Here is a 23,067-nt window from a genome sequence, read left to right on the forward strand (position 1 = left end):
ATTATTCTTGTTGAAAATAAAATAATTCACAAATTTTTGTTTAAATAACCACAACTTTCCTTTTATATTCATAATAATGCAACAACAAATTACAACTTCGCATGAATCAAGAGAGACATGCGAAGTTATAATTTATTATTGCATTGTTGTGAATATGAGAAGAAAAGTTGTGATTATTTTAAGACCTATTTGATTTTTTTGCATTTCATATTTAAAAAGCAAATTTTTACTTTCAAGATGTCAAAAGTTGTTTAGGTAAAATATCTTGTAGAAAATCACATCTTAAAAACACATTCAAATATTGGTTGAAAGTGGATTTCTAAAATATAATCATTTGAAACTTTTGAAAAATAAGATGTTATCTGACTATACTATTCCAAGTTTAATCTCTTGTTCTTTTATTTAAAAAATAGTTAATTTATTAAAAATATAATAATTATTTAATAATAATAATAATTAAGTATCAAGTTTTTAGCATTATAAATTGAATAATTAATTATATTAATTTTTAGCATTAATGAATAATAAAAATTATAAATTTTATCACATTTTCTAAAATTACAAATTAAAAGAGTACAAATAACTAGAGATTAAATTTTTAGTATTATAAATCAAATTTTATGTTATTTAAAATTTTTATCGTATTTTTAAAATATTTCAAATATATTACATTTGTATAATAAAAATTATAAATCATCATAAATCAATGTCCTTTTTTATAATTGTATATTTAAAAACACATTTCACTATTACAAACCAAACAACTTTCAGCATACTAAAACTGACTTTTAAAAAAATATATTTAAACAAATTTCATCACAATAACTAACTTTTACTAAATTAATTTTTATCAAATAAATTTTTACTAAATAAACTTTTGACAAACTAAAAACTAAACACACACTCAAACAAAACTTGTGAATCATTTTATTTTTAACAAAGGACAATTTGATCATTTATATAAATTTATTAATGACAGAAAAGTATTTATAAACTTTAGTAGAATCATGACATTTTGAGGAAACAAATTATTATTTATATATTTTAGAGAGCTTTTATTATCATGTTTCAAAAAAAAAGTATATTTTATGACAATAATAAAATAAGAAAAATATAATAAAAAATTTTCAAAAATTTATGAATACCAAGTTGAAGAGACTTGCTCCTGTTATCGAACTGTGTATTAGGGAAAAAAATGTACACTACTTTGATAGCTAATGCCCTAGCAAAATTAATGACACTATCATGCAGATCGTGAATCAAATGCAAGTGAGGATAACTCTTGAAAAAAATCAAAGAAAGCAAGACAAGCTTGAAAAAGCAAAGACACTAATCATTCTTGTAAGCTAACAACATATATGTTGATGCAATCCGTGGGACAAGTCATAATCAGCTGAGTGTTCATCCCATCTCCATGGGAGTTCCACGCCATAAAGTCAGCACATCCAATAAGGTCTCTAAGAACATATCAAACAATAACATCTCATCTACTCTATAATATTTCACGAATCTCTCAAACTAAGAATCTCAATGGGTGACACGAGTTGCAATCTCAAAAAATAAGATTCCAAGCCTCAATAATAATAGTAATAGTAATAGTAATAATAAAAGGATGCTAGTTATCCTTTCCTAGCTACATGCTTCAAACCCTGCTTTCAACAATGGAAGTTTGTCCAATACTACATTGAAATCCCAAAGTCTGATCGCTATTAGCATCTATGATAATGCCTTCACGTGCTGCTTGATCGTGAGTACCTATTGACCCACCCATATCCATCCAAAATGTTCCTATTGACAGTGAAAACCATCTTAAGTCATCTCTTGTGGCTTCTTGAAAAATTGCATGTTTGTGAGTATTGCCATTAGACTCCTTAAAGAGGTGCCTAATACACCGATGAATGATATCTTAAGCTGTGATGGTAGAATTTTCAAGAAGTTTGTCGCAATGTGCCTTCCAAATGAGCCAACACGTGTGCAAAAACTTTAGACCATGGCCATCGTTGGAATTTGCCATCGTTGTGATTATGCATAGAGCTCCAGTGAAGTCATCCCTACAAATCCCTAGAAAAAAACATAAAATAATTGTTAGGAGAAATAATGTATTTCCACATTTCTTTGGCAATCTTTGAAAATGTGTATGACACTCTCCTCATGAGGCACTTAAGGGGAAGACTAGCATTATTTGTAAGCCCTTATTTGGCTTTGAGTGAATTCGTCAACAGTCGCTTATGGTTAACATGCGACATGAAGAATTTAATTTTCTTAGGATAAGTCATTTCCAAATTTCCTCCCATGCAGATCTCTTCAGCTCTGTTCAAACATGGATAACTCGAGTAGCAGGCAACAACAATATACAATGACTACATCAAACTTGGTTTATCCGTGACCTTGGGCTTGGTCTAGGTGAGACCATGGGTTAGATAACATGGCCCGTGATCTGGTTCAGTCCGGATGCAATCCAGCAATGGAACGGGATGGGCTTGGTCCTCCAAACTATAAGTTATCATGAGCTTGGCATTTTTTGGATCTGATTATGAGGTTAACACTTGGGTCTCCTATTCGTACAAGCATGAAATAACAGAGAAGAATAACAACAAGGAACATGCAAAAGCATTTCCCAAGGTCTCTTCAACATGCTTGTATTTCCCAAGGTCCCTTCTCAATTTTCTCCAACCTTCACACACACACACACTTTACCAGTAGAGAGGATCTGATATTATATAATTACAATCATTATTATAATTTTATAGTTTCAACTATTTATTGTGCCAACATATGCTGGTAAAAGAATTATTATCAATACATCAATATCAATCATCGATGTATTTATAAAATATACAACAAATTATATAGTAAAATTCAGGCTAGCCAAAACAAAAATAGTAAAATTCAATGTGTATTTAATTTTTAGTTTGCTAATTAAAATTTATTTGGTAAAAGTTTACTTGGCAAAAGTCAGTTTAATGAAAATAAGTTATTGTAATAAAATTTATGTATAGATATATTTTTCAAAAGTCAGTTTAGTACAATAAAAATTGTTTGAATTATAATAGTTAAATGTACTTTTAAACATATAATTATTAAAAAAATATTAATTTATGACGATTTATAATTTTTATTATACAAATGTAGTATATTTAAAATATTTAAAAAATATGAAAAAATTTTAAATAATATAAAATTTGATCTATAGTGCTAAAAACTTAATCTCTAGTTATTTATACCTTTTTAATTTATAATTTTAAAAAATATGATAAATATTTATAATTTTTATTATATAATAATGCTATAATAACCTTAATTAATTATTCAATTTATAATGTTAAAAACTTGATACCTAATTATTATTATTAAAATTATAATTATATTTTTAATAAATAAGATATTTTTTAAATAAAAAAATAAGAAATTAAATTTAGAATAATATGATCGAATAATATTTTATTTTTTAAAAATTTTAAATAATTACATTAATCAGTATTTAAATATATTTTTAAAATATATTTTTTTATAAAATATTTTATTTAAATAATTTTTAATATCTTAAAAGTAAAACCTTACTTTATAAATGTGAAACTGAGGTACCAAATGGACCCTCAGCTTTTTATCTTGGGCATATGTTTTTTTAATTAAAAAACTCATTTTAAAATATGTGAGCATATTTAAATGAACGCGTCCAAAAACCAATCCTATCGTACGGTAGGCCCAGAATGGCTCGCAAGTGGCAAGAAACTGCGGATTTTTCAGAACTGCTCGCGGAACACAATCTCACTAGCTGTTGATCCTCAGAGTCTGGACCTCACAGCCATACGGGTCTTTCCCCTGAATTCACTGGCGTTGCCGTGTTTCCTCCTTAAGTTTGAGCAGAGCCGCTGAACTTGACGAGGTCTGCTGCATCGTGTCGGTTTTTACTCCATTTCCTCGAAAGCATGGGTGAGTTTCAAGAAAGAAAAAACCCTAACATTGCTTCTATATTTTCAGTGCTCGAACTGCATAGAATCATATCGGCAACCTGCAACCCGCCACCCCTTTCCCTGTAGAAGCTCGAGAAGCTGCCTTCAACTGCTCCTTGTTAAAATTTATTTGTACTGCTTGAGGTGAGAACTCTAATTGGTTCACAATGTACATTTTGTTTGCTATTTTCTCACTGTCTTGGTTTACTGTCTACTAATTTGTTTTGAAATCAATATTTTGTTGTAAATTTGCATGTTTCATTCTAATTACCGTAGTATTTTTTTAAAAAATATTTTTGCGAGGTTTGTGGTTTGAGATTTTATTGATGCCTGTTGGCTCAGGAGGAATACGTTTTCAAGTTTCTGGACGCAATTTAATGTATAGAAGCAGCAATATTGCGGCAAGGGTCTTCGAGCGTCAAATTCGCAGCCCTGCTCCTGGCACTAGTGTAAGCTTTTCACTTACAACTAGTCATCTGTGTTTAAAATGCAAAGTTATATGGTGTCATGATACCATTTGGGTAAATTTTGCCATACCTTTATCAGAGGAGTCAAATAGCATTGTCGGGAAATTTTCGGGAAAATTTCAAGTGCTGTCTTGTTCCTATGTTAAAGGAACCTGAGTTGAATTTAATTTTTGCAGGTGTAATTTAATTCTTGCAGGTTCATTATGCTCGGCGGTTGTATGAAAATTTGGTACCAAGTTACACATTGTATGAGGTTGAATGCCCCGACCATTTATTTCGCAAATTTACTGACGATGGTCAATACCTGATAAGTTTCAGCAGAAATCATCAAGAGTTGATTGTTTATAGATCTAGATGGCTCTCTTATTCATGTAAAGATGAAGATTGTGATAAACTTGACTTGCCTCCAAATGCAAAGAGATTTGAGAGTTTTTTCACCCAGTTATATTGTGTATCCCTTGCTTCTTGCAATGAACTTATTTGTAAAGATTTCTTCCTTTACATGGAGGGTAATCAATTTGGTCTGTTTGCTACTTCTACGGCACAAATTCATGATGCACCCGCTGTAGGAGGAGCTGTCCAGGGTGTTCCTTCGATAGAAAAGATAACATTTCACCTCTTGAGGTTCGTGCTCAGGTTTCTTAATATAATTTATTATTATTATTTTTTACAGCCATACTTTGATTCGTCTGTGTTTATTCATTTTTTCTATCAATTTTTAGATTGGAAGATGGAGTTATCCTGGATGAGAAGGTCTTCTGTAATGATTTTGTTAATTTGACCCATAATATGGGCGTCTTCTTGTATGATGACCTTTTGGCCATCGTATCACTTCGCTATCAAACAATACACATTCTTCAAATTAGGGATTCTGGGCACCTTGTTGATGTTCGTGCTATTGGGGCATTCTGCCGTGAAGATGATGAGCTTTTTCTCAATTCAAGTTCTCAGGTTAGCACTATATGCATACTTCTAGTTTATCCCTTTCATACATACTTCTTTTGAAACACTAAAGTATAATGGTCAGAAGCATTTTCTTTAAGTAGCATATATGAATCACTCATCTAACAAGTGAAGTAATTACTGACAGGGCATGTCTTCATATGACAAAAGTAAGCAGCAGCCTGGAAACCATATTCAAAATAATCAGGGCCAACCTAATTTGGAGAATTCTTTCTTGAGTGGCATCAAACAGCGTTTGCTTTCATTCATATTCCGGGGGATCTGGAATGAGGAAAGAGATGATACCTTGGTTGGTTCTTTGGTTTCACCTTTTTATTGGAAATTTTTTTCTTTGCATGTTTCATGCGGTTCTTTGATAGTTCAATGAACAGCTCTTATCTTCTCCTGGGTTGTTCTGTTGCTTGGTTTGGTGTAAATCACTGCTCTTAATTGGGTTATAAGGCTGAACATTCAGGAGCTCGTTGGTAGCATGGACTACTGATGCAACACACACTTGCACAAATCTGAACAGAGGGAGAGAGTAGGGATAAATAGAAACAGAGAGAGAGAGAGAGAGAGAGAGTGGAAAGAAAATAATAAAAGAACAACGGGAGCAAGATGGGAGAACAGAACGCAGAGAGGGTGGGGGAGCTTTTAGAAAATCATAATGGTCAAATATTCATTCATCCAAGTCTACCCATTACAAGTGCAACTTAGTCTGTTTAAACAAAGCTATAATGCCTAATAAGGAAACCTTAATAACATCTTCATATTAAGCTCAGTTTCAGATTTCCTCTTACAAAATAACACATGAGGAAACCTTAATACGGTGTCCATATGAAGCTAGGTTTCAGATTTTCCTGCTTTCAAAATATTAAAATAACATAAAGGAAACTTAATTCTTTCTATAATAATGTTTCGCATTATATCTATCAACTACTTTTTGATATTTGGCAGTTTTATTATTCAATCTCTGTACCTTGTTATAACCCTCTTTCAATGTTATGAGTTTATTACTATAATTTTCTGGATTTGTGGCTGCCAGAGGGTTCAAAGCCTGAAGAAGAAGTTTTACTTTCACTTTCAAGATTATGTTGACTTGATTATGTGGAAGGTAGGTCATCCAGACATTTTATGCATCCTTAAAGATTTTTTATCACATAATTATGAGAAGATGAGCGTGCATTTTTTCATTGGTTTGATCCTTGTTTTCATAGTCATTTTACCCTCTGTGCATCCACTAAGACAAGTTGCTTTATTTAACGCTTGAGCAGGTGCAATTCTTGGACCGATACCACCTGCTAATCAAGTTTGGTAGTGTGGATGGAGGGGTCAGCTTTCTTCTTCTCGTGTTGTTTTATGTTCTAACGATTCCACTGCCTGTGCCTTAGCATCTTGAAATAAAAATTACTTGCAAGGGAAGGCTAAGAGAAAAGAGAATATATGATTGAGCCTGTAAAAATCCTTTAGATATTTGCCTTCTCATTAAATTGGGTGGTTTTGCCTTTCCTATGGAACCTTGGTTGAAATCAGTGTCCTCTTTCCTTGTCAGAGACACATTGGTCATAGGGATCTCATTGTAATCTTAAGGTAGCTTGTTATCTAGGCTTTTAGCTGATTAAGTTTTGGGTAATTTTTCAACCAGAGCCCATTTGGTGAATATCTTGGAAAGGGATGAAATGTAAAAGAAATGTTTTTGAGGAGAGAAATGGTCCCCAAGCTAGTTTAACAAAACAAATGAACAGAGATAACGATTGTTGAGTAACGACTACAAGGACATGATAAACATTGTAAAACAAGGATGGAAAAGGAATCCCTTCCTTCCTTGATAGTAATGTGGCCTTAGAGTGGAATCTGTATTATATTTTCTCTTAAAGTAATATGAATAATATGTGTTGCTCTTTCATGCTTTTAAGCCTCAGGTGTCAAGAAATGCTGATCACCACCCAGCTTTCTTTGCTGTATATAACATGGAGACAACTGAAATTGTATCATTTTATCAGGTGCATTTTTTCATCACCCAATGTTTTATTCTCTTGGACTTTGACTAAATGTTTATAGAGTGCTTCTTATGGGTCTCGTTTCTGACTCTTCTTTACATTTTTAGAATTCTGCAGACAATCTTTATCTTTTGTTTGAGAAGTTCTGCGATCACTTCCATGTAACATCAAGGAATTCTATGTATATGAATTTCATATCATCTCACTCAAATAATATTTATGCTTTGGAGCAATTGCGGATCATAAAGGATAAGGCGAGCAGCTCTTCGCAGGTAGCTGCTTCTGCTGTCTATAACCTCAATCCCCATCCATGAGAAAAAAGAAAATGCAATGTACAATGCGTTAACGTGTAATGTGAATTTAATTTTACTTTGCAGTTTGTGAAGAAGATGCTTGCCTCTTTGCCTTTCAGCTGTCAGTCGCAGAGTCCTTCTCCTTATTTTGACCAATCTCTTTTCCGGTTTGATGACAAGGTATTTTTAAAAGAAAATTTTGGTTTCTACTCTATTTTATTCTTGTACATAATATAATCGCATGCTTTTGCAAGGCTTCTATGGACAGACATGGAATGGTCTTAAGAGAGCGCTAGGCAAATGATTTTATTATTCTAGCAAAGACCGACCTCTGTTGGTTTGTTGTACTAGTACCATATTTCATAGTTTGAGCCTTGAGGTGTGTTCTTCATCCTATTGAATATTAGATTCCTGTAGGAAGTTGGCATATCTCAATCTAAGCTCCCACTTCCCTGTATGGGTGTGAATAAAATTTATTTTTTCTTGAGCTACTAGGACTCAGGGCTCTTGCTAAAAGCTTGAATTTAGATTGGCTTGTTGAGCTTTAAAAATAGCTCATTTAATTTAATATGTAAACTTTTACATGATTTTATCAATGAATAATATGGACAAACGTAGTTGTTTCTATATTGTTGAAATTATTATATAGTCTTCTGTACACATGAATTCATATTCGTAATTTTCTTAGTGGTGAGATGACTCAGTTTATTTAAGAACTACCAAACAATGGTTGGAAGTTGTTAAGCGTTTAATGTACTATGCCTTTTCTTCTTTAAACTCCGCCTCTTCCAGACAAAATATGTGATTTTTAATGAAGATCATTTGATTACGCGTTGATTGCTGGATTTTGGTTTTATTTCTCTCTCTCTCTCTCTCTCTCTAAAATTTTGGTTTTATTGCAGTTGATTTCTGCAACTGATCGGCATAGGCAATCGACAGACCATCCAATCAAGTTCATTCTAAGAAGGCATCCGTATTCGCTCAAATTTAAGATCAAACCAGGTTTGTGTTATTCTCTTATTTTATCATCTATGCATGAGAAAGACACTCAAATGTACTAGTGCCCTCTTCTCTCACTTTTCTCAATTATTGGCAACATGTTTGTGGGATTTCTATTTAAATTGTCTGTGCTTGGTAGTGATCTATAATGTGGTGAACTTTGTTCTTTCAAACTTTGAGCTAGGTCCTGAAGCTGGTAGTATGGATGGCCGAGCCAAGAAGATCTCTTCATTTCTGTTCCATCCATTTTTGCCCCTTGCTCTCTCTGTTCAACAGACTTTGTTCTTGCAGCCATCAGTTGTAAATATTCACTTTCGAAGATGAGGATCGCAGTTTTGTTTTGCCCTACTTCGCTGTAGACAATCTTAACTGAATTGAGAGATTGTATATTTATTCGGTACTTGAAAAATGTTATATTCAAGCGCTGCTAGTTTACGTTTTAATCCTGTGAGCCTGCCAAGTAACTTCTATTTTCCACCCAAATTGTCTCTTGGGAATGCTTACTCGCATCTTGAACTTTAGAGGAAAAAATAATTTTGAAGGAGAAAATTCTGGTACGATTTTCATGTTCATGTTCGGCAAAACAATTATGACTTCCTGGCAAAAACTAACAACAATAAAATAAGAACAATTATATGTATCTCCCTTAAATTTTATTCTAATTATATGCATTTTCTAAAAGAAAATATAAATTGGCTTAAACTTGAAAGGAAATGTAATTAATAATTAATACTAATATAAAATTGCCACCAGCACCAGAAAAGTGAAGTTTTGATCGGCCGGATTAAACCTGGATCTTGTTCATTTACTGGCTGGGATCTTTTAAATCCTAAACCGATACATCCTGCTATTCATGAATTATTTGTCTTATTAATTGTCATTTTCGCCCCTTTTGGGATCCTGTGGTCATAACTAATGTCAGTCCTCGCTCATTGATGGTCCTCGAGAGGAACTATTCAAGATTTCGATTCCTAATAACTGCTGTGTTCAAAAAGACTAGGATATTTTTAGGGTCGCCGCAGAATTAATTTGGATGAACACTAGAGCTATCAGAACATGTCACCAAATTGTATAGCACACCTCACTATTGGTATTACAAGTGATATTTCAAGCACATCAAGCAATCAAACAGACAAAACACAGTACAAAGTCATCTCCATCTTAAAGTAAGGAATACCCAGTTCATTTTAGTTCACATTTCCACACCATAACTCTAGTAGTTTAAGCGGACAATGATCCTCAGCAACGTCTCGGCACCATCTGTGGCAATCTGGCCTGGTGGAATAAGTGATCTAACCTCTGCAAGGCCCCTTGCATTCTTGAACTTGCCAGTTCCTCCTGTCACAGACAATTGCGACATGGTGCTCCCAATCTTGTACACGCCATAAAAGTTCAAGCTATCACCATATTCCCCTCCTTCAAACATGGCTGTGAATACCATCATCTGTCTAATCCCATCTGCTGAACTTGCCACATACACACCTTGAGCCTTCCCAATTGTCTGGGACCCCAACTCGGGCTGAGAGGTCAAGAAATCATCAATCACACTGATTGTACCAAACCCTAGTCCCAACCCATCATTTCCTAACAGTGGCTGATTACCGTTGTTGTTGTTGTTGTTAGCCGAGTTCCCTCCAACAAAAGCAGTTCCAGACAAGCCAGTTCCTAGTGGGATTCCAGTAACTCCGTTGACGGTGGGGATGGCACCATTTGCATTAGGGATGGGAACTGCACCATCTGGCGTGTTGAATCCTACTGCTTCTGGAAAAGGTACTTGACCATTGTATATGCTGCCCAACAAGCCTGTTACTGGACGAGCTGTGGGGTTTCCTCCTCCAAGAATGTCATGCATATACAATTCGATAATGGGTTCTTTTCCGGTGGCTGAAACAGGGTCCACTGCTGCTATACTTATTGCCAAGTGTGCGAGACCAAGCATTATTGCCAGGAAGGTTGAAGCTGAGGATCCCATAGACTTGGTATGCTTGATTGAGAGAGGAATCTTGCTTAGTTGCATGAGATGCAATGAAATGCCAAGTGCTGGTCTTATATAGGAGAGAATTCAGAATGAGATGGAGTGGTTGTGTTGAGATATGAATGTGGTGGAAGTGAAGTTGTTGGCAGTAGTCACGGAAAAAGTAGGCCCTTCATGGCTAGCGAAACTAGAATATGAGCGTTGTTTCTGTTCAGTTGCATGAGAGAAGCTCATATTTTGCTGAGAAGTTGAAGACTTTGAGAGGTAGGTGTAGCTAAACCAAACACTCATTTGGAAACATTAATTATTATTATCATTATTGAACCCATATCCATATGTTCAAAAAAAAAAAAAACGAGACTATTAAAGCTAATTTCTCATGCGGAACTCTGATAGAAAAATTAAAACAAATTTTTTTTTTTTTTGGGGGTCCGTATGGTCAGTGTTTATGCGCTTTCAACGTCCTTCTATTATTCAAAAGGTAAGTTAATTGCAAGACAAATCTACCTTTTCTGTTCTTTTCCCGGTATGGCCAGTTTTCAGACGCTTTCAACTTCTTTGGATTGTTAAAGAAAAATTCAAGAAAATTATTTTTTTGCAAAAAAAAAAAATCAAGCAAATTAAAAGACAGGTATTTTTCTCAAATCTCAATTTTATAATTGTTTTATTTCAAGAGATTAAAATATAATTTCACCGATAAATGATATCAACTAGGGAAAGCACTATTAAATTTAAAACTACTAATATATCATGTAGGAGGGTAGATTATTTTTAATTTATGAATAATACAGTTTATTTTATATTTCGTGTGCTCCAGTCTAATTTCTTTTTAATTCAAGTAGGAAAATTATTTTTGCAACGATTAAAATTAATGAATGCATCAATATAAAATACAAAATTTATAGAGAAAAATTACCACAAGCCGGAAGTATAATTTAATGTGACTTTGTAATAAGTCAACCAAGCTAAATTGTGGCCGAAAACAAAAGAAAAAAAAAGCCAAGGACAATTCCTGCGTCTTGGGCCAAAGTATTGGATTTCGGCGATTCCGTTTTGGCGCTCTGGTTCGGGACATCTGGATGCTTCATTTTGGCGTGCTCGAGGCTCACGCTGTTACATGGAATCCAACCAAAGCGAAGTCACCGATTGGGGCCGCAAGGCATGGACTCTGCTCGACTTAGTCCGACGCCGATCGCCGCTTATTCAATGCATCACCAACTTCGTCTCCATGGATCTTATGGCCAATACCCTCTTATCCGCCGGCGCCTCTCCTGCTATGCTTCACTCTATTGAAGAGATTCCTGACTTCACTCCACGCGCTCACGCTCTCTCCATCAACATTGGCACTCTCTCCCTTCTTGGTTTCCTGCCATGAAAGCCGCCGCCGCTTTGGCTTCTGAGTTGGGTAAGCCCTGGGTACTTGATCCGGTTGCTGTTAGTGCCTCTGCTTTCCGCAGGAAAGCTTGTCTCGAGCTTGTGGCGATGAAGCCTACTGTTATTAGAGGGAACGCCTCTGAGATTATTGCTCTCTTCAAGGCTGCTTCTTCTCCTTCTTCCACTGAACCGGCCGCTAAGGTAACGCATTCTGTTTCTCTCAAACTCTGCAGAACGCAGAGCAATTATTATTTCAGTATATATTTTATCCATTAAATTGTAACGAAGGTCGTGTAGTTGTGGAAAATTTTTGTATAAACTATTCATTTAGAGGTTGGAGTAGTAGCATTTGGCATAAAAAGTTCTCTGTGTCCAGGAAAAGCTATGGTAAAAGTTCCTAGTAACTTCTGATAAGAAAAATATCCAAAGTACTTATTTACATATGGTGGTTTACGAATTTTAGGTATCTAAGTATGTCTTTTGGTTTGAAATTTCTGTGATTGTAATGTTTATGTTCTTCTGGTGATATCTAAGTCAGTCTGTTTGCAGGGAGAATGAAGGCTGGAATTATGTTAGATAATATATCAAGTATAGATTATAGAATAAATATATATATGCACAAATGCTCTGCTGTCTTTAGTTGCTAATTATGCATTATTTTTTTTTATTTCTGAATGCTTTCTAGTGGAAGGTTCTATGTTGAATGCTAAATTTCCTGTTTCATTTGAAGAGATTTAGGTTTGCTAATTTATTTGGGAGGACCAGTCTTGTGTGATGTCTTCACATAGTAAGCAAAAGTATAATTACTTGTTTACCCTTTTTCGTTCTCTCTATTTTAATCCCTGTCAGCCACTGAGTTGAACCTGAACTTGATTTGGGGATGGTTTGAGCGTCTTGGCCATTGATTGGGTGTTTAAAAGTTGGGGGTCGGCAAGGATGATTTGGAAACCATCCTTAGCCTTGTCACTCTTCAGTTTTCAAAACCATCCAAACTGGGTAATTTGGAATGGTTTGAATTCTTATAAGTCTCCGTTTTCTTTTGAACCCTATTTCCTTTCCTTTCATAAAATGTAAATGGTTGACACCAACGACAATATGGGAAATTGCACAATTCAAACTCACCCCACAATCTGTGGCGGGTGAGAGGCCATCTATTTTTACATTAAGTTTTCTGGGCAATGGATTGGATTGTTCTACCCATCCCGCTCCATATCACTGCACCTCACTTTATTACAATGAAAGTAATCTCTCGGAGAACATGTGCTTGGACTTTTGAACTTACTTTGCCTCCGCCATTAACAAGTTTTTTGATGCCATCATACTGATAAAATCTCTAATGATGACAGTAGTATCAAGTGCCAAAACTTTTGCTTCATCAGTAGATTGTGAGAGGATTCTCTGAACTACTGGTCTGAATTCCATTCATACAATGGTCTCTTGCAGCAAGCCATGTGATTTACTTTGTAATTCTCGAGAATTTTCTTGCCTCAAGAGGAAGTATATATCAGGGACTAATTCTGAGGACCTGAACATTAGATTTCTTCTTCTGCATCTTCCTTTATTCTAAGAAGCTGTTGTGATTCCATTTTTGTAATTTAGCTTTATTGTCAAGGGTGTGGACAGCATCCATGAGTCAGTGGATGCGATTGAAGCGGCAAATTATTGGCCGAATCAAGCAGTGTCATAGTTGCAGTATCTGGAGCCATTGACATAGTGACTGATGGAAAGCAAGTTGTTGGTGCTCACAATGGGGTGGCAATGTTGCAGAAGATAACAGCTACTGGATGTTCAGTCTCTTCCCTCATTGCTGCCTTTGTAGCTGTTGATCAACTCCATGCTTTGGATGCTGCAGCAGCAGCATTATCCATATTTGGTGTTGCTGGTGAACTGGGAATGAAGATGGCTAGAGGTCCAGCTTCACTGCGAATGCACTTGATAGATTCTCTGTACGGGCTTGATGAAGCAGCTGTGATATCTCATGTTAAAATCACAAATTTCTCTTAAATCTGTTTTATTCATTTTCAAAAACAAGAAAGAAAGAAAGAAAAATCTGTATGTAATTATTATTGGATTTGGGTTAGTCATAGATCTGGACTATAGTCCCCGTATGGTGATCAACTGAACATGAACAAGGATCAGTGGATGGCATTTCAAACCTGAATATTATGTGAATGATATTAATAATTACTGGTAACTCCTATTTGAACAAGTTTGTGGGAGTTCCGTTTCTGTCATTGTTGCATATTAGTATGGTACAAAATTTCTCGCTCATGATCATTGTCTCTTGCTGATAGCATCGAATTTAAAATTTGTTTCTATTTCTTTGTATCTTGAACAATAAATATTCATTGCCTTTTAAAAGTTATTCTTGATGTATATCAGTTTTTATAATTTTACGTATTGATTGATATTTCTTTCTTTTTGGAAAAAAAAAAGAAAAAGAAATCATTTTCCCTATTCTTCAGTCTAAAATGCCAATGTTTTTTTTTTAATGGATTTGGTATGTCATGCCATTTATCTTTATCTTCACAAAAGCATTCTATTCTAACTACATTTTTTTTAAATTCTAATTAATATATTGCATAATAATATATATTATATAAAATTTAAAAAAATAATGATCGTAACTTGATGGGGGAAACTAGTATGCTAAAGTGCTTCAAGCCCAAACTTCGAATTGCACTTACGTTGCTTTTTATAGTTGTTGCATTTATTCTGTAAAAACTCTCGGGTTAATCTATAATTGATTTTCTCTTGAACTGTTATTTTTAATTAATACTCCCCCCATCCTCTATGTAAGTCAATTTTAACTCACGCATCAATACCCAGGCAAGTTAGTTAAAGACTTCAAGTAATAAAATTATTTTAAAATTAAACCGCTCTCCTTTTTGTTCTTGAATTTAAATAAAAATAATTTGACATAAAGAAAAAGTTTTATTAGAAATTGAAACGATGCATTTCTTTTTAGAGTATGCAATAGGATATTTTTAAAAGGAAAAATCGTAATGAAGGACTTGTATATCAACTTATTCGCAAAAAGAATCAAAGGATTTTGAAATTATCGTGCATAATCAAGAGATTAAAATATAATTAAAATTTAAAGTAAAAAGACATAATTATTCCTCATTTAAAAAAAAAATTCCCCCATGCCACTAAACTAGCAATTTTTTTTAATTATATAATGGAAATTTTTTTATATATTTTAATTTTGTTTTCACTTTTCAAGTTAATATTTATCAAAAACTTAATGGTCACTTATTATTTCACAAATGACTACTTATTAAGTTATAAATGATTACTTATTATTTCATTTATAAAAATCAGTGTATATTAAGTCTTTTAATAAGTTTTATTGATAATTTAATAAATAACTATCTGTAAAATGATAAATAACTGTAAACTCTTAACAAGTATTCACATGAAAAGTAAAAATAAATGAATATACATATACATATACATATATACATATATACATATATACATATATATATATATATATATTTGCATTATATAATTAAAAGTGATTGCTTGCAATCCTTTTGGGTAGTCAAGGAGTTGTAGGGTCAAACTCCCTTGAAAAAAAAATTGATTCTTGTCCATCATAAGTTCAGTTATTAGAGCAAGAGCTCCAACGACTAGTGACGGTAGGGAAAAATGCAAAAAAGAAATGAGAGACTCTTGTCTTTTCATATTAAATTTTAATTATATTTTAATCCCTTAATCTTGCAAAGCAATTCTAGAATCTTTTGATTCTTTTTCACAAATAAATTTCTATACAAATCCTTCATTGTGATTTTTTCTTTTTAAATTTTGAATCAAAAATTGTATAAAATAAGAGAAAATGACTTGAATTAAGTATCAAAATAATCTTTTAAAAGGTAACTGTAACACACCAAATTATTTTTTTTTTAAATAATTTAACTCAACCATAGTTGGGTTACAACCACCCAACACATTTTTATATCAATAATTTTGATATAAAATATTTTATAATTGGCTTCAACTTACACACTATAACATTTCAGATAAATTTTTACCTCCCACATGCCATTAGGCTAAATCACATTTGTCCATCCTTATACTCCCAACAAGTAAACTAAATCACATTTGTCCATCCTTATACTCCCAACAAGTAAAATAAGCAATTTAGTCAATTTTCAACACAAGCCAGTTATTTGGCCTTATAATCATGCCATTTTAACCAATCCAAAGTAAACCAATATTAAAATTACAGTCATCCAAATTGTACCAAAAATAGAAATAGTTTGAAAGGCATGATTACATTTATATATTCATATAATTGACAATAAACATAAAAAAGTCCTAATATTGGCAATATAACACATTATAAATCATAAATTAAATACCCAAAAGAGACAGTGGATCTATACCACTAAGCCTCTGGGACTCCTCCACGTGTCACTCTTGGCTCTTCTCTTGAAAATTGTTAACCACATAATGAGACTCAAAAGTCCCAGTAACCAAAGCCAATTTATGATAGTGTATACAAACAGTTAAGTGTGTGCTTACTAAGTGAGAATTAAAAATAATATAATTCTAACAAATATAAGAAATATTATAATAAACACAAACAACCATCCTTATATCCCTCCATTAACCTCGAGCCGTAGCCCTCACTCGGTACTAAATTACCGGCCAAAGGTAGATTAGCCCGAGCCCTTACAAACCACCTATTGAGCTCCAATAGGGGCGTACCACGTGGCACATAAATACAACAACAATAGCAAGTCTCCCAACACCTCCCACAATAATTAAACAAATTCATAATAATATTGCACAATTATACAATATTACAAAATTCATAATTTTCTCAATAATCACCCAATTAACAAGAAGTAACACTAATCACAAATTAAAAGCATGGTTACCTTGTGGCTTTTTCAATAAATTATTCCTTAAAATTTCTCTCTCACCACAATCTTCACCAGTAATACAATCTACAAATAACATATTATTTATAAATATTAGTTTCAATTTTTGAAACTAATAAAATAATTCTAATAATAGAATTAAAAATATAACATAATTCTTAATCTCAATCTTAATACAAATCTATAGTTAATACTATTAAGTATAGTTTTTAACTCCTCTTTTAATTATCAATAAACATTGATAATCTAAAAATCAAATTTTAAACTAATTTCTATTATCAAAATTTTCTTTTATTTTATAAATTCGTACCTAAAATACCCAAAAATTAAAAATTAAGTCTCTAGCTTAGAATCATAATCCTATAACCATAATAATTCATTTCTCATCCCAAATAATCATCTAAACCTCAATAAATCAACATATATTTTCAGATCTAGTTTAGAATTTGATCCATAAGCCATAAATTCAAAGATCATTAACAAATTTATACTTATAACATTTATTATACTACTGACAACCTCAAAAACCATATTTATTCAACATAAATTCATCCCTCTTTCAGATCTTAAATTTTCTACCACTACAAACTCAGAAACTAAAGAAGAAGGATGACTAAGAAAAATTTTTAGAACACTTACTTAGTCTTGAAAAGCTTAAAATCACACCCTAAATATCCTATTAAAAACTCTTACCTTAAAACCCAGCACCGGTGAATTTGGCTCACAGATGCTCTCTCTGCCGAAGCTCACGCACGAAAGAAGGAATGAAGAAAGAAGGAACAGGTGAGTTTTTATAAAAATTCAGTGGGTCCCACATTTTTTTTAATATTTTCTCTCTCTTCTTCTTCTTTTCTTATTATATTATTTTTTATTGTTACTGTTGAGGCGGCGGACGAAGCAAATTCGTGTTCTTCTTCTTCTTCCTTTCTTTTCCTTTCTTTCTTTTTTATAATAGAAGATATAATTTTATAATTATTTTATTTTTTTTTTATTATTATTAGTTTTATTTTTTGATGTTATTTTTATTTTATTTATTTTTTTTTCATACCTTTTTTTTATAATAATAATGGAATAATACTTTTTAAATTTGTTATCAACCCATAAGTAACTATTAAAATTTAAATTGGGATGTTACATTAACTAATAAATAGAACGGAATGTTTCATTCCATCATACATAATTACACAAATTAATTGTTCTTTTGATATGAAATATATTAAAAAGCTCACAGATATTCTACTAAAGAAAGAAAGTATGCCAATGGATAAACAAAAAAAAAATATATATATATATATATATTAATTTTCTAACTTTATATAATGTTTTTAGTTTAGTTTATTAGTTTTCAATCTTTTCAATATTCTTGCAGTCTCAAATAATTTTTTATATCGATTATTATTAGTTTAAAAAATTAATTTTAACATATTAATATTTAAAAATATTTTGTCAACATTTAAAATTTTAATATCTGCATTTTTTGTTAAAAAATTAATATTGATAGGATTAAAATATTAAATAATATTTTATAAAATTAAGAATGAAATAAAAGCTTTTATAAAAATTAAAGCATCACAGATGTAATTTGTCTAACAGAAGTTAAACTGTAAACTTCCGTTCTTGCCCCAATTTATCTTCTTACAGAGACACGATGTCAGAGAAATTCCGATTCCTCAATAACCAATTTACCATATCTTTATCGTTGAAGGACTTGGGAACCGCCGACAGGCAATCAATAACAAGCTTCTTGCCGAGAAACCCTAGACCTCGTAATGTCATTCCTTGAGGAATTTCAAGCCAGTATTCCTCTTCTCTGACTCCATTATTTTTCTGCTTGCCTTTGATTCTTTTATTCTTCTCTTGGGTAACAGATTTATCTCTTTACGTTAAATCTTATATTTTTCTTAAAATTACGCATTCACACATGAGTTTCCTGTTAACAGATTTGGATTCACTTCCTCATATTCTTCAAAAGAAGTACTCATTGTTACGTGACCTTGACAAGAGTCTACAAGGTACGTTTAATATTTCGATTTATTTTTAGCAAGTCTATCCGTGTTCTTCACTTCTGCCACCTAATATTTTTAGTGCGTCTATTTTAATTTTTCTTTCCTCTTCGTGATCATTACCCTTTTCGGAGTCTAAAATGAAATGTAGTAATTAGAGAAAATAAAATGCTGGAAGAACTCACCCAAGAGCCAAGGTTCTGTTTTATTTCATTGTTCCTTGTGATTTTTTATCATTCTCTGGAATTAGATTGAAATTATTAGGTAAGAGCAATGAAATCTTTGAGAAGGTCGACTATTAGGCATTGCAGGCACAAATAGGGTTCACCCTATTAAACACCGGTACTTTATCTTTGTAGTTTGTAGGCAGCATAGTGTTTGTGTCGAATTTGTACATGCTTTTCTCGCATACCCCTTGCCAGCTATCCCTGTATTGGTTACTTGGAATAATGTTGCCTTGACAACATTGGTTACAATGATTATAGTTTGAAGGCCACTTTTTTACCGCTTTGTTGATATAAAGTCACCTGATCTTGATCTCATGGCTTCTCTTATGAAAGTAATAAAAACTGCAGAATCTCTTTTATCTATTTGTCTTTTGTTTTTGTGTATTTATTATATATTAATTACTTTGCTGTTGCTCATAATTAGATTTAACTTAAAGGAATGATGCAGTTTCTTTCCTTCTTCTTCTTTTTTTTTTTCCTTTCCTTTTTGGTTTGAATATTGAATATTCTGTTCATGCTTATAGGTTCATGGTATCCCTTTTTTTAAATCAATGTTTGTGTTGAAGTTTGGTTTTTATGTTATACTGTATATTTTGCGAGCACTGTAAGAAATTTGATGTATCATGTATATGGGCAGATATTCAAAAGCAAAATGAACAGCATTGTGAACAAGAAATAGAAGATATAAGACGAGGTGTTAGGTCTGGGAACATCACACCTGACACTTCACTTATCAGATTCTCTGATGAAGCACTTGATGAGCAAAAGCACAGCATCAGGATTGCTGACGAAAAAGTTGCCTTGGCAGTTCAGGCATACGATTTGGTACTCAATGTGCATCATCCTTTTCTTTGATAATGAGATCATAAGGAGTTCAGTTGTTATTTTCATTTTTGGCCGAAATGTAGTTGTAAAAAACTGCACTTTACGAACTATAATTCTTTTTAAAAAAATATGTATAATATGAGATCATAGGAGTTGGAAATCCTCAGATAATACCTCTACTTTTTTAAAAACACACACACACACACACACACATGTTGACATTATATGTTGGATCAAGACAAAAAATTCCAAAGCCAAGTATATCAATCAAGAAACATAAAATAAACTGTCATTTCGTAAATTGTATCTTGACAAGGCAAAGACTACAGTGGTAAAGCCTTTTGTAAATTTAGTCCAAAATAACTTTCTGTACTTCTTTAAATATTTTGTGACTGGGTCCTATTCATGATTCTGCGCAGGTAGATACACACATACAACAGCTTGATCAATATCTGAAGAAGTTTGATGAAGAGTTTAGGCGTGGTACTGTGCTTTCTTGTTTTTCGTTCAACGTTATACTAAATCATAACTCCGGCTATGTTTATAGCCGGTCCCAAGCCCGGGTAAAGGAGGAGGGTTGTGTTAGGCCATCAACAGCCAATGTAAAAATTTGTTGAATCTATCATGAACATGGACAATAGACGTTACACTATTGAGGAAAAAATGAAAAGCGGTTGAGATGGTTTGGGCATGTACAAAGAAGATCAAGGGAGGCACCAGTGAGAAGAGTGTAACATATAACTTTGAGTCCGATTAAGAGAGGTAGAGGAAGGCCTAAAGAATACTCTTGGAAGTTGTTGAACGCGATCTCTTAATTAATAATATTCCTAAAAGCTTGATAAATGATAGAGCACAATGGCGTCTTGCAATTCATGTAGCCGACCCCACCTAGTGGGATAAAGGCTTGTTGTTGTTGTTGTTGTTATACTAAATCATGATAACGACTTGTCCCTCTCATGTATGTGTTAAACATTTGTGTTCTGTAACAGAAAGAGAGAATGCTGCAACAACTGGAGTGCCTGCTTCAGGTCAAGATGGTAACACAAAATCTGGAAGGGGTAGTGAAAGTGGTAGAGGAGGGCGCAAAAAGTATGTAGTTCCGTGCAAAAATTCTCTGATTTCACTCATGTAGCTTGTCCTTATCATTTTCTGGTCACTTCTCTCTGACTTCATTTCTGCCGGTGACACTCTTCCAGTTGAGTTATTCATAAGGAGCCCATTCTACAAGTAGAAAATATAAAAAGGCTGAGTTTAATAACAATTGAATGATGAGAAAAATATGATGATCTGGAAATTCTTTTTCTGATATATTTGGATGGCATTGAGAGGGATGGTATGGTCAGTGAATGGAAGCAGGCAGTTCATGGTCACCATAATAACAATGATTCCAAAATAATTACCTGACATATCTAATCTTAATAAAGGATTACGCTTCCCTATATAATTCCCGTTATCACTTGTTACCACTCCATCAGGTAGCAGGTTTCATTTTAACCTTGTGAAGAGGGAATTCATGCACGTTTTTTCTTATTTGATTTAATTTTCTCCGGCTGTGATGAATAATGAATATGTTTGTGTTATGACTGCTGCTACATCAATCATTGTTGGACAGAAAGCAAAGAAACAATTTCTCTATTCTTTTTTCCTTCTTCTTCTTCTTCTTCTTCTTCTTCTTTTTGTTGTTGGGTGAACTCGAAGAAGCCATTTGAATGTTGATTCTCTGATGCTGATTGAATTATGACTGCTGCAGGACACGGCAAGCATCAGTTACAGCAGCAGCAGCAGCAGAAGCCCAAACCACAACTGCAAACCCAGCTGGCATGGATTTAGATTTACCTGTGGATCCAAATGAGCCCACTTACTGCTTTTGTAACCAAGTTAGCTATGGCGAGATGGTTGCATGCGATAATCCTAACGTATGTATTTTGCTCGTTTCTTTTTTTTTTTTTTCATGCATTACGTACATTCCTGCCATCCACTGACATTACCTCTGTTTTAACAGTGCAAAATAGAATGGTTCCATTTTGGTTGTGTTGGTCTTAAAGAACAACCTAAGGGAAAATGGTACTGTTCAGATTGCGCGGCAACAAGAGGTCGCCGTAAAGGAAAATGAGGATGTGTACAAGTTCAAATGACAGTGTATATATGCTTAGAATCTTCAGGTAGGAAATTATTTTGACTTACATGCGATGGCCTTGGAGCTCTGTTTCCGTAGCCTAGATTGTTTAGGAAGGTTTGGAGTTAACACGTTTTACTTAAAGTAGCCGTTATATAAGATCTGCCTTGTAGCTCTTCAGATTCATCCAATGTGTTTCTTCTTTGGAGTTAACGACTGGCTTAAGCTGTTTATGACACGAAATGGGCAAGGGAAGATCCATTGTTAGAATAGTGAACATGGCCAAGTCCAATGCTTTCTGGAGGTAGACTTGTAAGACTGTAGCATAGTATAATGAAGGTTAATTTATAAGGTACTGAAAATATCAAAATCTATAATCAGATGATTTGGGTTGATTAAATTAAAAGGTGATAACCTTAAATAAGTAGCCAACAAATTAATAAATGAACTAAATAATGATACGTTCATAAATAATAAACATGATAAACGTGATTTTTTATAATTACATTTATATTAATGGTCAAATAGCCACAACATAATTATTTTTTTTTATGAAGTTAATATTAATATTTAATCTAGTTTGTGTTTTGTTCAATATGGGGGATTCTCAGGGCTAGGGTAAAATAATTTTTTTAGAAGTTATCTAACATTTTATGCTATATCAATTAAATACTTAATCATGCTATGTGCAAATACCGGCCACAAAAGTAATCGGGTATTTCTGAAAGCTAGAATAGGAAAACTAATTTTCATGGGGTTAAATCAGCATCAGTAATTTGTTAATTTCTAAATTTAAATATTGAATTATCATGTCCAAATTTGCTTCATACTCAATTTTCAAATGGTCCAAATACCGGCCACAAAAGTAATCGGGTTTTTTTTTTTTTTGGTTGGGTAGAAAAAAGAACTATCTTTCCAACTTCAATACTTCATACGCCACACAATATAGAGAAATACAACGTAGTTGAAAGCGACCCCTATCCATGCCAATACAACGTTAA

General features: G+C 33.1%; 4 protein-coding genes across 6 annotated transcripts; 3 read left to right on the forward strand and 1 right to left on the reverse strand.

Annotated features, from left to right (window-relative positions):
• Positions 1–3,693: 3,693 nt before the first annotated feature.
• LOC129309199 (light-mediated development protein DET1) lies at positions 3,694–9,097 on the forward strand. 2 transcript variants are annotated; one of them, XM_054950630.1, is made up of 13 exons: positions 3,694–3,900; positions 3,982–4,097; positions 4,296–4,402; positions 4,617–5,044; positions 5,143–5,371; positions 5,511–5,672; positions 6,408–6,476; positions 6,637–6,693; positions 7,285–7,365; positions 7,470–7,634; positions 7,740–7,835; positions 8,558–8,657; positions 8,839–9,097. In XM_054950630.1, exons 3-13 carry the CDS (start codon positions 4,331–4,333, stop codon positions 8,976–8,978), a joined length of 1,599 nt encoding a protein of 532 aa, XP_054806605.1. In that variant the 5' UTR covers positions 3,694–3,900; positions 3,982–4,097; positions 4,296–4,330; the 3' UTR covers positions 8,979–9,097. The 2 variants fall into 2 exon arrangements, with proteins under 2 accessions (XP_054806605.1, XP_054806603.1); XM_054950628.1 differs by having other exon boundaries at positions 3,694–3,886.
• A 604-nt stretch (positions 9,098–9,701) lies between these two features.
• LOC129309882 (dirigent protein 16) lies at positions 9,702–10,822 on the reverse strand. Its single transcript, XM_054951633.1, has one exon. It carries the CDS (start codon positions 10,669–10,671, stop codon positions 9,868–9,870), a length of 804 nt encoding a protein of 267 aa, XP_054807608.1. The 5' UTR covers positions 10,672–10,822; the 3' UTR covers positions 9,702–9,867.
• Positions 10,823–11,637: 815 nt separating this feature from the next.
• On the forward strand, positions 11,638–14,237 carry LOC129307762 (hydroxyethylthiazole kinase). The gene is given in 4 exon segments (XM_054948638.1): positions 11,638–11,978; positions 11,981–12,204; positions 13,616–13,661; positions 13,664–14,237. Coding segments are annotated over 4 exon segments (846 nt in total). The 5' UTR covers positions 11,638–11,746; the 3' UTR covers positions 14,008–14,237.
• Positions 14,238–18,537: 4,300 nt separating this feature from the next.
• On the forward strand, positions 18,538–22,343 carry LOC129309427 (PHD finger protein ING1). Of its 2 annotated transcripts, none has more exons than XM_054951004.1 (7): positions 18,538–18,692; positions 18,836–18,907; positions 19,763–19,950; positions 20,370–20,433; positions 20,940–21,039; positions 21,701–21,866; positions 21,953–22,343. In XM_054951004.1, exons 1-7 carry the CDS (start codon positions 18,665–18,667, stop codon positions 22,061–22,063), a joined length of 729 nt encoding a protein of 242 aa, XP_054806979.1. In that variant the 5' UTR covers positions 18,538–18,664; the 3' UTR covers positions 22,064–22,343. The 2 variants fall into 2 exon arrangements, with proteins under 2 accessions (XP_054806979.1, XP_054806980.1); XM_054951005.1 differs by having other exon boundaries at positions 18,606–18,756; positions 19,763–20,029.
• Positions 22,344–23,067: the final 724 nt, after the last annotated feature.

Source organism: Prosopis cineraria, unplaced genomic scaffold (assembly GCF_029017545.1).
Source record: "Prosopis cineraria cultivar Desert tree isolate PC_DT_omini unplaced genomic scaffold, ASM2901754v1 PC4, whole genome shotgun sequence".
NCBI lineage: Eukaryota > Viridiplantae > Streptophyta > Magnoliopsida > Fabales > Fabaceae > Prosopis > Prosopis cineraria.

What these genes read in the sequence shown, in the direction of transcription:
- LOC129309199 (XM_054950630.1), top strand. Translation starts at nt 4,331, where the DNA reads ATGTATAGAAGCAGCAATATTGCGGCAAGGGTCTTCGAGCGTCAAATT. An exon ending in GCCCTGCTCCTGGCACTAGT is followed by an intron (nt 4,403 to 4,616) that starts GTAAGCTTTTCA and finishes TAATTCTTGCAG; the next exon opens with GTTCATTATGCTCGGCGGTT. An exon ending in TTCTCAATTCAAGTTCTCAG is followed by an intron (nt 5,372 to 5,510) that starts GTTAGCACTATA and finishes AATTACTGACAG; the next exon opens with GGCATGTCTTCATATGACAA.
- LOC129309882 (XM_054951633.1), bottom strand. Translation starts at nt 10,671, where the DNA reads ATGCAACTAAGCAAGATTCCTCTCTCAATCAAGCATACCAAGTCTATG.
- LOC129309427 (XM_054951004.1), top strand. Translation starts at nt 18,665, where the DNA reads ATGTCATTCCTTGAGGAATTTCAAGCCA. An exon ending in CCTTGAGGAATTTCAAGCCA is followed by an intron (nt 18,693 to 18,835) that starts GTATTCCTCTTC and finishes TCCTGTTAACAG; the next exon opens with ATTTGGATTCACTTCCTCAT. An exon ending in CAGTTCAGGCATACGATTTG is followed by an intron (nt 19,951 to 20,369) that starts GTACTCAATGTG and finishes GATTCTGCGCAG; the next exon opens with GTAGATACACACATACAACA.